Below are 11,798 nucleotides of genomic sequence, written 5' to 3'. Positions count from 1 at the left end.
ATATAATTGCAATTTTAAACATGGCAAGTAGAGATAATTGGACAAGTTTGTTCTTATTACTTATAATAATTGTGATATATTATAAATACATGGATTATTAAATACAAATTTAATCGATTATTTTGTTTGAAAAAGGAAAAAGAAAGAGACATGATTTTTATTACACTAAATGTAAGTAACCAACAAAATTCGTGAATTTTAAATCAATAAAGATAACCGATAAACAAATCTGTCAACGGAACGAATTTTCTTGGTTACCAGATAATTATATAAATATATATAATTATTATTACTATTATTATTATTATTAAATTGAAAATCGTACATGTCCCCCACTTTATTTCACACAAACACACTTTACATATATCTGTTTTAATATTTAAATCTTATTATTTAATTTCATATCATTCTCATCTAAATATTTTCAAAAGGAATCTCCTCATCTCATAAAAGAAATACGCGTTGTATGTTTTGCCTGTCTTATGCGTCCACTTTCACTATACTGCACCTCTCACATCCCAAGAATAAGAAAGAAACGGAGATAGAAGGAAGAAAAAAAAGAAAGAAAGAGAGAGAGAGAGAAAGAGAGAGAGAGAGAGAGAGAGAGAAATTTCGATCTTTCCAAGATCGTGAAAGCGGGCCGAGCACCGCGCACTGCTTTCGCATTGAATGATCCATAGATCCTACTTAAACGTAATATTTTATCTTAATTTTCTATAAACATTTGTCTATCATCATCATCATCATCATCATCATCATTATTATTATTATTATTATTATTATTATTATTATTATTATTGTAATAGTAGTAGTAGTAGTAGTAGTAGTAGTAGTAGTAGTAGTAGTAGTAGTATCAGTATTATTAGTATTATTATTATTATTATTATAATTATTATTATAATTTTTTCTCATACCTTTCATTTTTACAAAAATTAATGAATGAATAAATTAATTACATAAATAAATTTGTCAGGTGAATTCACACAAGTTTTCAGAATCATATATATGTATGTATCATCATATGGACTTTATTTATATAAAGGGCTAATGCTAAAATGTACACAAGATAAGTTATTCAAAATGTTCGTCGTGTGTGATTTTGTTATTTTACTTATTTTTTTTTTTTTTTTATATTATTTTTCATTTCTGTTCTTTTTTAACGTTTATTTTATTTTTCCTTTGTTGTTAATTTTTCATTACGACATCGATTATATTATTAATTTAATTACGCACGAATAGTTTCCTCTTTATTTATTTAGATTTCTTTTCGTTTCGTTTTTTTTTCTTTTCTTCTCCTTTCTCTTGTTACCTGATAATAGACGCTTTACTTTGAACGATAACGATAAATTTGAATCGATCGATAGGATAAGCGAGGGGCTGGAGGGGCGGTTGGAACGGAAGGAAATTTTATTCAATATTTATCGAATTTATCTAACTCATTTTGTTTTCTTCTTCCTATGTTAATTTTTTGTTCTTCCTTTAATTTGTTTACTCTTCGTCATTTTCATCATCGTCGTCATCGTCGTCATCGTCATCGACGTAGTCAAACTCATCATCATCATCATCATCATCATCATCATCATCATCATCGACATTATATTAATTCGCTCCTACTTGTAATTAAATTGTAGACAAAGTAGTGTCAATACATTTTCGTTAATAATTAACAAGAATAATCACATTCAAAAGAATCGATCAATCATGTTAGGTGTAGGGGAAGTAAGGTGGGAGGGATGGAGGTTGAGGTTTGCTCTTTTACACATTCGTGTTTTTATTTTGTTCATTTATCATATTCATATTTTCCCTCTTTTTTTTCCATTTCGATTATTTACCCAATTGACGATAAAAAACAATTCATTGGTTGCTTTCATTAATAATTTCTTAACGCACCTCGTGTGTATGTACGTGTGGTGTGGTGTGTGTGTGTGTATGTGTGCAAGAGAGAGAAAAAGTAAATGTAAAAAGGAACAGGCACATAAAGAGAGAAATTTGTTTAGTTTCTTATCTTTTTAAATATGTCATATAATCCTTTGACTTCCAAAATCCCCGTATCGTCGAAATCAGAAGGCGGAGTGAATGAGAAAAGAAGGGAGGCATAAAAGCTTATTTTGAAGCTGAAACGTTATATAACGTAGCTTTGAAAAAAATATTTTTTTTATATATATATATATATATATATATATATATACAATATACTATTAATTAGTATTTATATATATATATATATATAAATGTATATGTATATATTTGTAATGAAAGTAGTGCTCTAGTATTGTGTGGTATCCTTCGTATTTAACGTATACTATACTTATGTAATTGGTTGTATGTACCTAGATTTACGTACTTGTATGTGTATGTGCGTGTATGTATTGTGTATGCATACTTATATGCATGTAAGTATTTTATGTATGTATTTATATACGTACTACCGCATCGCAATTAAAACGCATTTATATATGTAATCTCGCAATCTCTCAATTAATACAAATTAAGTTTCAAAATATTATTAATACACCGATCTCGAAATATCAACCACAATACTCTCATATATGAAAATTCTTATTCTCAACGACTTATTATGATTCTCGATCTATTCTTCGTATTAACAATAAGACGTGTCATTTCGTATTGTGAATGCAAACGAGACTGGAAGTATGAATTATAGCAAATATTGCCGCACAAAACAGGAAAAAAAACTCGCACGCAAAATTAATGTGTATAATTAATAATAATATAATAATTATAATTATAATAATAATAATTAATAATATTATAATAATATTATAATAATAATAATAATAATAATAATAATAATAATAATAATAATAATAATAATAATAATATATTAACATGAGTATAACGACGTTGCATATCAACGGCCGGCAAATTCATGATTTCGTAGGATATATAAATAATACTACGAACGAGAAAATTGAATTACCTAGAGGAAACCTTCATCCCTCATATTTTTTCTTTTAAATCTTTTCTTTACATATATGTGCTTCTTCATGGCAATTGCAGCATCTCTCTTTCCATCATATTTCATTTTCATTTTCATTTTCATTTCATTCATTTTATATTGTTTATCTTTTTTATTGTTTGTTTATTGAAATATTAATATAATCTACTTTTCTTAAAGATAATAATTCATTAAAGAAACCTCAAACGGACAGAACTCGGACCGATTTTTTGTTTTTCTACTTATTGTTTATCAATGAACATCGATGACTACACAATTTCCTCCACATACTTGCATGTTTATCTCTATTTGCATTTATTTATTTAGTTTTCTTGTTTTCAAGCCAAATACAGCCCGATAAAATATGAATTTTGTATTAAAAATGATAGTAGTTTTAAGCACGTCATTGCCATTTTCGTTGATACCAAAAGTATAGGTTATTACTAGATTACAAAGATTACAAATCGCATTTAACTGGATAGAAATAAAAAAAAAAATAAAATTTATTTTGATTTTATATCGTGTGCAAACAAATTACCATAATATAAATATTTGAAAATTGACAATTGACACAAACATGATATTAATAAATTATTTGTTTGCTTTGCAATATTTTGTTTAAAAAGATTTGAATACCTTGCGTGAGGAAACTATACGCACAATAACAGGAAACATAAGTTATGATAAAATTGTAAATTTGTAATTTGATAATAACGCGAAGTTACTTGTAGAATTTGTCAGACAAGGTAAGGAATATTAATAATTAAACAAAACGTATGGGTATAGTTTCATTAGTATTTATATATAGCCCAGTCTTACAAAAAAGTGACCGTATCATTCCAGGGGACGGGCAAACATTGCTCACTTGCATTTTGTTAAACTAACAATCGGTGTGCTGTCAGTTCGAAGGTTTGTTTGTTTGTTTGTTTGTTTGTATTTTTTTTTCATTTCCATTTTCACTGAGAAAGTAGGTATATAATATTACAGTTATCCATATAAGCACAATATAATTAAAAATTAAACTATTCAATTGAAATACAAATCCTACTTTCACTCTCCTATATTGTTATGTTTGTTTTGTTCTGTTTGTTTGTTTAGTTTTCTTTTTTTCCTGTTTATACCTTACTTCCATATGTTCTTTATTCCCGTTTTTTTTGTTTTTTTTTTTTGTAATTATTATTTATTTTATGAAAATCAAAGCGGACATGTGTGTTTGTTGGTAAATTTGTTTGTTTTATGTTTGTATGTAGGTATGCATGTATTTTTTTGTCATTTTTTTTTCCCTTTTTTTCATTTTTTTGTAATCTGAATTATGTATAATGTTGCGTGTTGCGTTTGTTATTAGTGTATGTTTATATGTGTGTATGTGTGTGTTTATGACCACCTTTAAAATTGCCTTGATTGCCATTGTGGCAACGTCTTAGTATTCGCGGGCCACCCAGTACGAGAAGGAAACTCCACAGTTTGTCGACGCTTGCCTGAGAGAATTCTTCGGGCCTGAGTCGCGGCTTAAGTTTAAAAGTAGACGAGCCATAACTAATTTCAATCTGTGCTGATGCATAAGTGGCAATAGGCTGGGGTTGCTTGTTGGTGGCATTCGGGTGTTGAGGTCAAACGAGATTGGCGCATCACATGGCATACTTGCGCGTCCATTCGCGTGCCAATTCATTGTATTTCTCCCTGTCAGTTTTGTATATCCTTGCTATCTCTGGTACTAATGGATCGTCTGGATTTGGATCGCAGAGCAAAGAACATATTGAAAGTAAGACTGAAATCATTATCAAAGATTCAAACCTTCATTAATTTCCTGCACCTTAGTGAAATCCTTGTAAAGTAAACACATTTGGTTAAATACATTTAGACGATCCAGTTTAAACTTTTATACTTTAAGTTGACTATACAACAAAACTTATTTATTATCTGTTTCGTTATCTACTTCCTAGTTATTGAGATAAATGTTCATTATGTTAAAGTAGTAGGTAAAGGTTAAGATAGGTTTTGTTTTTTTTTTACAGAAAAAAAGACAAATTTTGTAATAATACGTACCCTTCGATATAGTAAGTGCTGGTGACCACTGCGATCTTAATATATCCAAACAAATACTTCCATTACTGTTGATATTAGGATGATAGATTCTAGTCGTGAAAGCAACCTATAATAATCCATCCATTGAAATAATTACATTTAATGTTAATTTTAAATAACATTAAATAACAAACTTAACAACATGCTTCTTACGATGTGGTCTACGTACCTTAGGTGGTTTAAACGGGTAGTCTGTGGGAAAGTGAATTGTTAGGAAAAATACACCGCCTTGATACGGACTGTCAGGCTGAAAAATATTGTTGCAATTCTTTTTTTATTATCATAGGACAAAAACTTTTGACATTTTTTCTTCATATTAATATTTATATAGAGTTGAAGAAAAATGAGTTTGCATTTTTTCTTTTTATATAATACAATAACAATATTTAATATAAATGGAAATAAAATCAACTTGGATAGAAAATAAAATATGCAACTTACTGGTCCCATAATCGTTGCTTGCCAGTGGAATACTAAAACAAGTGCATAGATTATATCAAGCAATGAACAAACACATATATATGTATCATTTCATAAAGGAAATTTTTAAGTATTTGTATAAACTCGATATCATAGAATGTAACAATTACAATGAGAATGTATCTAACCTAATAGTATTTTAGTGACATAAATGCAACTCATGATGATGACTCAACAACAGGAAAATAAAAAAACTTACAATCATCTCCAACAGGGCCTGCAGAACATTGAGCGGGTGGATCTCTTCCAAGGTCCTGAAGTTCCTAAAATTTGAACAAACAAACAAAAAAACAAAATCATATTTGTATTGGAAATCATTAAAAGTTACTTTATCAAGTTTTACTATAAAAAATATGAAAAAAAAAAAAAAAGAAAAATCTAACGACACATTTCTTTTATGGTCAATAGAAGCTTATGATGGTGGTATGATATTTTATATAGAGCTATATCAAGATACTTTATTTTTAGAGTATACTTTTTCTTTTCTTCTACGTAATGTTAGACCTGCCATCTATTCCACATCACGTCATTATTTGTATCCCTTGCACTCTGACACATGTGTCAATGTCAGTTCACATCTAATATTTTATCTAATATTTTATCTAATATTTAAAATTCTTAATTATCTTACATAAGAAAAATCTCATACATAAACTGTTAATGTACCATAACCAACTAGATTATCATTAACCATTTGAGTCCCAAGCAACAAGCTTCCACTGTTTAGACTTCTCATCAAAAAGTGGAACGGTATTGAAATGCAATACAAAAACCATCCTGCACTTAGCATTTGTTAATACAATTTTTGTAAAAACTCCTGCGATTCAAATGGTTCAACTTCTATTAGCATGTATAAATTTAGTTAAGTATCAAAGTTAGTTTTACAACTATACGATGAAGGTTATATGAGTATCAATGACAATAAAAAGTACAAAGATCCAAGTAAAACATCAAGTCTCTTTGAGATGATTCTGTTCTTTGTTACCACAGTTATCAGAGACTTTGATATTGATTTTAATAGCAAGTTTTATTGTAAGAAAGTGGTGAATATAAAATTCTTAAACAAAAAGAAATGATTTGTTACAATAATTCATCATAAGACTTAGTGATTTGGTGGGGTGCAAAGGGAAACATTAGAGGTAAAAAAATTAAAGAAGGTTCAAGAACAAGATGTCCACAAAGGAAGTTACAATATTTTAGTAACGAATGTGACCATCTATTACTACGTATATGCACACACTATACACACACACACATATATATATATATATATATATATATATATATATATATATATATATGTACGAGCACATATTATGTACATATACATGTGTAGATATATGTATGTGTAGATATATATATATAGAGAGAGAGAGAAAGAGAGATATATGGGAGTATATATAGATATACATATTCGTGTATGTATATATATAGATGCATGTAACAGAAGGTTTTACTTTACTTCCGGCAATTTCTAAGAAAGCTATAGAGAATTTTTCGAAATTCACTGTCACCTCCAGTCAAATAAGTAAGTCTCCACTGGCACAAAAAGTGGCACTGTGCCCGCGTGTCTGCGCGATTCATCGAGATGTAGGATAAAAGGAGTAAAGAATATTACTTGCGTTATGTACCGAGCGTAATAATATAACAAAAAAAAAAAAAGGCTTAAGATGCCTCGAGGATTTTCAATGCTCGAGCTCTCTCACATTGCTTCACTCCAAAATCGTTAAGGGCGTTCAACCGTATTCGACACACACCGCACAACGATGGATGATAAAAGGAAAACCGTTAATTCCTATCACTCTTTCGTTCACGTACCTTATTAATTCGTTTTAAAGCCATTTGATGAACTGTGTGTTGATATTAACTGGCCGAAAAACCAGAGAGAGAAGAACGATACCCGCTAGCCGAAGATCTTTGATTAGGGATTGCAAGATGGCTGCCTTCTAAACGTAGTCTTACTACGTTAATCAGTCAGAGCTTCGCGATCCTTTCCGTACGATAATTTCTCGGCCCGACACTTCTCCAAACTTCCTTCTGCTTACTGATTCCGGAATACCCAACGTCCGAATGAATTTACATAACGGTTATCTCGATCTACGTGAGATTTTGTGCATGGTCGTCGAGCGTTTAATTTTGAAATCGAGTCCGAAGCAGAACCACGGATTTCCTTTTATCGGCAACTAGTAGAATTTTTCGCGTTATACCAACATCCGCCGACAGATGGCATACGCAATACACCCAACGAATGTTCCTCCTCCTTCTCTTCCTCCATCACCCCATCCTCCTTCTTCATATTCATCGTCCTCGTTCGCCATTTTGTCCTCCTCCTCCTCTTCCATCTCGTCAGGAAACTCCAACCGACCCTGACGCAAGCGCTTCTATACTCTTTTCTCTCTCTCTCTCTCTCTCTCTCTCTCTCTCTATTTCTTTCTCCCTCTCTTTTTGCTATGTATTTTTTTCTCTGTTTCTCATGCGACGACGACGACGTAGTACCGTTCCTCGTTGTCTCGATCCGCACCGACGGCATTCGTGCTTTCCCCAAAGCGTCATCGTCATTACCCTTTGAGTGTGAATCACGCATTAAGATCGATTCACACTCAGCGAGCAAGTAGTAACACACACCCAACTCCTTCAAATTTATATTACATATTCCTTATTCAGCGTTTTATTGAAATATACATCGTAACATCATTAATAAAATTCAAAGAGGGGGATAAAAAAAGAAGAATTAATAATGAAATGCATAATTTCCAGCTGTGTTCGCATCAATGTTCTTTGGAAACAAACTAACATTGACATTAATGGGTTACAACAGGCGACATATTTCATCCGAATTTAATACACAATTTAATACACAAGGATATATATATATATATAAATTCATGTATTAATCGAAAGAGAGAAAAAAGGGCGCTTAGCAAAGATGGCGACTAAGTAGTAGAAGAAGAAGAAGAGAAGAAGAAGAAGAAGAAGAAGAAGAAGAAAACTGAGAAAAATAAAATGGAGAAAGTTACAACAAAAGTAAAATATTCTAATTGCCAATGTTGTAGAAATAATTTTGTTGCTCAATATAAGAAAAAACCGCGTGATCGTTGTAAAAGAAAAAGGCAAACATTGGTATTTAATGTTAACGCTGACGACGAGATATGGCACGAACCGTACATGCAACGTCTTCAAAAAGAATTCTCGGACGTGTCGATTTTGTGCGATTCAAAGATTGAGTTACCATGGAAAGACATTGCGTTACCGACTGTGGTAAGAAAAATTCGTACGGATGCCTCGGTTGATCATAGTAAAATTAAAGAACATGGCGAGGGAAAAACGGAAGTTGAATACGACGGTGAAAGCAACGTTGTCTCAGAATCAGAGAAAAAGGAATCGACTGGCATTATGACGTTACCCTGGCACAATTTATTGATCACTAACGTGATATCACCTTCGAGAGACTATGATCCAACCAGTTATGATTCTCAAGTTAAAATACCATGGGAAGATCTTGCTTTGGACAAACCAGTTGATATCCGTGTGCCTTCACCAGACGAGGAAGATTCCTGTGAGCCCGACGACTTAGAGATACCCTGGCAAGATATTCTCATACCTCAGAATATCATAATTAAGTCACAAACAAAAATAGGAAATTCTTCCTTTGTTAGAAAGAAAAATAAGTAGCCCACTCGTTTCTAAAGAAGATTTCTTTTGTATTTTACCTTTGAAATTTTCATAATTATCTTATATAAATCATCTGTTATATTCTACGTAATAGAGTTCCAAGAAATATTGAAATATCAATAAACAAAATTGTTAACATATATATATATATATATATTATAAATAAGTCTTTTTATTATATAGAATTTGAAAGAAAAAAAGATAGAAAAATGATAGAAAAAAGGTTTGAAAAATCTGAAATATGGCGCCAGATTGTCGACGTATCGACAAGTCGATTTATAGTTTCGATTACCGGCGCATAGTGGCGTTGCTGTAACAGCGTATCAGCGACGGTGCGTCACAATAGTCACGATTAGCGGCAGTAGTTGGCAGTCACCAGTGGAAGCGCGCGGTGGTTCTTGTAATACGCGACTCTCCTTGGTTAATTCAGGAGTGGAAAAATGGCGTAGTTAAGGTACAAAGTTAATGCCGCGATCGTATCTCGATTGTTTAATTGATCTTGATTTGAAATAATTGTAGACGTTGTGCGGTCACTCATTAGTATCGATATTCGATCAATTATAATAAATAACAAAAGTCTTCAAATATAAATTGAAATCTTAAATTCGAAGTAGTGTGCGGATGTAAACGCTGAGAGTGGAATTGTGCATTGTGCTTTGGTGACTCCCCGATCGTGCATCAAATAAAAACGAGTTTATTTCCGACAACGCTTGAGCCAACAAATCGTTAATATTTTGTGATCATTTTGAAACATCAAAACCATCGAGGATACACTTACGTCAGTATGGAGAGAAGGACATTTTCATCGAAGAAAAGAGGATTATCGAGCTCGTGACAGCTTGACGAGCTGCTGCTGCTGCTGCTGCTGTTGCTGCTGTCTGCGAGCTGATTCGCGACCATTTGAAGATGGCGCCAGTATCGTTTTGACACTTGCCCAAGATCTGTCAGCTGGATTTTTAGAAAAGAAAAAGAACAGAAGAACAAACTATTTAACACCATACAAGTCGTTATTCAATCAAGTTGGAGTCCTTTTATTATGAGCAGAGAATTTTACGTTCCTTGTACACCATACGCTTATCAGGTAAGACTTAAACTTTCATAGGTTTTATCGAAAATTTCGTTTAAGTTAGTCGTAACACCCTCTTTATGACCATCGCTTTTTATTTTATTTTATTTTTTATTTATTCACTTAATCTTATGTCAGATAAATATTTTCTTCTTTTAACTGATTTAAAAAAAAAAAACACTAATGTAGAAATGAAATATACATATTTACTGATATCTTTTATTTTCTAATAGTCAGTCCTAGGTCGATAATACTATTTTTTTTAGATTTTATATATATCTTTAAAATTATCTTCAAGATAAAGACGAGTATCGTTAGCTGTGTATATTTGGTTGGCATATCAAGAATGATTTTTGAGCAATATTAATTCGACGAGTTACAGAGAGACAGATGCTAGTTGATAGAGACGATAGACGATAGACGATAGACGATAGACGATAGACGATAGACGGACTAACAGAGACAGACAAACCACTTCTTGAGGGGTGGTTAGAACCCACATACACATGTACACATATAATCACACATATATTCACATTTTTAATCATCGTTATGAAATGAGAATAAAAGTAGTACCGAGTGAAGTAATGCAATAATTTATTTTCATCATTATCGATTTTATAAAAATATTGATTATAATGATTGAGTTAAACAAAAAACGAAACACGTTAGTTGTTAGTTTCATCAAAAAGGTTGAAACATCATTTCGGTCCATTTTCTCTCTCTCTCTCTCTCTCTCTCTCATTGTCAATGAAAATTTTGGAAATTTGTGGATGAGATGAACTTAGAAGATGAGTTAATAGAAAATAGTAAAAAGGACGAAGAGAAAGAAAAACTAAGGGAAGATAATGACAGAAAAATAAAGGAAAAAGAAAATGTTTCCCCTATCGATAACGTTCTTTCTGATCATTTTTCTCGCAACGAGGACGCGTCACGATCCGTGACGAGTATTATTAGCGAGAAGGTGAGCTTTTTTTTATCTTTTTCTTTTTCCTTATCTCTCTCTCTCTCTCTCTCTCTCTTTTCTCTCTCTCTTTTTCTGTTTCTGTTTGTCTGTTTGTCTGTAGCTATTTTTTATTGTCCCCCCTTGGAAATTCGTGGAAAACTAATCGCGGTGTATTTTTGTTGGAGACCTTCACGCTTTCTTAGCTTCTTTTTAGATGTAAACTTTCGTAAAACATTCGTTCGTTCTTTTTATAGCTTGCAATTAAGGGTATTTATTAATGATAGAGTAAAAATACAATATCAACAAATTTCTTGATAACTAGACTAGACGGAATTTGATTTATTTTTATTGAAGTATACATCAATAAAAAACAGTTTCATTAGAGTGAATAACAAAATAGGATAAAATATTTCTTTTTCAAATAAATTTCTTTGATATATAATTTTCATTTGGTTTTCAAGTACACGTCGATAAAGAAGGAATCCTTATAATCGATAGTATCGAATTTTTCTTTCATATTATCTATAATAATAATCTTTTCTCTCTTGTAATCTTTCGAAATGACCATTGTAAAATGGAGAAAAACAATA

The 11,798-nt window shown here is 31.4% G+C and overlaps 3 protein-coding genes across 7 annotated transcripts in view; 2 read left to right on the top strand and 1 right to left on the bottom strand.

Annotated features, from left to right (window-relative positions):
• Positions 1-3,740: 3,740 nt before the first annotated feature.
• On the bottom strand, positions 3,741-7,667 carry eff (ubiquitin-conjugating enzyme E2 eff). Its single transcript, XM_015322320.2, has 6 exons — positions 7,343-7,667; positions 5,724-5,787; positions 5,486-5,517; positions 5,214-5,291; positions 5,006-5,111; positions 3,741-4,727 (listed from the first exon to the last, which is right to left on the bottom strand). Exons 1-6 carry the CDS (start codon positions 7,364-7,366, stop codon positions 4,588-4,590), a joined length of 444 nt encoding a protein of 147 aa, XP_015177806.1. The 5' UTR covers positions 7,367-7,667; the 3' UTR covers positions 3,741-4,587.
• A 184-nt stretch (positions 7,668-7,851) lies between these two features.
• Positions 7,852-9,346, top strand: LOC107067048 (uncharacterized). The gene has a single exon (XM_015322210.2). It carries the CDS (start codon positions 8,528-8,530, stop codon positions 9,194-9,196), a length of 669 nt encoding a protein of 222 aa, XP_015177696.2. The 5' UTR covers positions 7,852-8,527; the 3' UTR covers positions 9,197-9,346.
• Positions 9,347-9,526: 180 nt separating this feature from the next.
• jvl (javelin-like) overlaps positions 9,527-11,798 on the top strand; it is a 38,777-nt gene continuing 36,505 nt past the window's right edge. For 2 of the 5 annotated variants that reach the window (XM_089170777.1, XM_089170781.1), the window contains exon 1: positions 9,527-10,277. In XM_089170777.1, the coding sequence (XP_089026903.1) occupies positions 10,233-10,277 (45 nt within the window). In that variant the 5' untranslated portion in view covers positions 9,527-10,232. The remainder of the gene's footprint in view (positions 10,278-11,798) is intronic. The other 3 variants (XM_089170779.1, XM_089170778.1, XM_089170780.1) reach the window with 2 other exon arrangements.

This window comes from Polistes dominula, unplaced genomic scaffold, assembly GCF_049000335.1.
Source record: "Polistes dominula isolate Pdom_NZ unplaced genomic scaffold, Pdom_raw_medaka contig_79, whole genome shotgun sequence".
Classification (NCBI taxonomy): Eukaryota; Metazoa; Arthropoda; class Insecta; order Hymenoptera; family Vespidae; genus Polistes; species Polistes dominula.
The sequence above is the reverse complement of the archived record's forward strand: the minus strand, read 5'-3'. Positions and strand labels throughout refer to the sequence as shown.

Excerpts from the sequence above, each read along its gene's own strand:
- eff (XM_015322320.2), bottom strand. The coding sequence starts at position 7,366 with ATGGCTTTAAAACGAATTAATAAG. Across the intron at positions 5,788-7,342 it reads CTTTAAAACGAATTAATAAG|GAACTTCAGGACCTTGGAAG; the intron begins GTACGTGAACGA and ends TTCAAATTTTAG. Across the intron at positions 5,292-5,485 it reads AAGCAACGATTATGGGACCA|CCTGACAGTCCGTATCAAGG; the intron begins GTAAGTTGCATA and ends AATATTTTTCAG.
- LOC107067048 (XM_015322210.2), top strand. The coding sequence starts at position 8,528 with ATGGAGAAAGTTACAACAAAAGTAAAATATTCTAATTGCCAATGTTGT.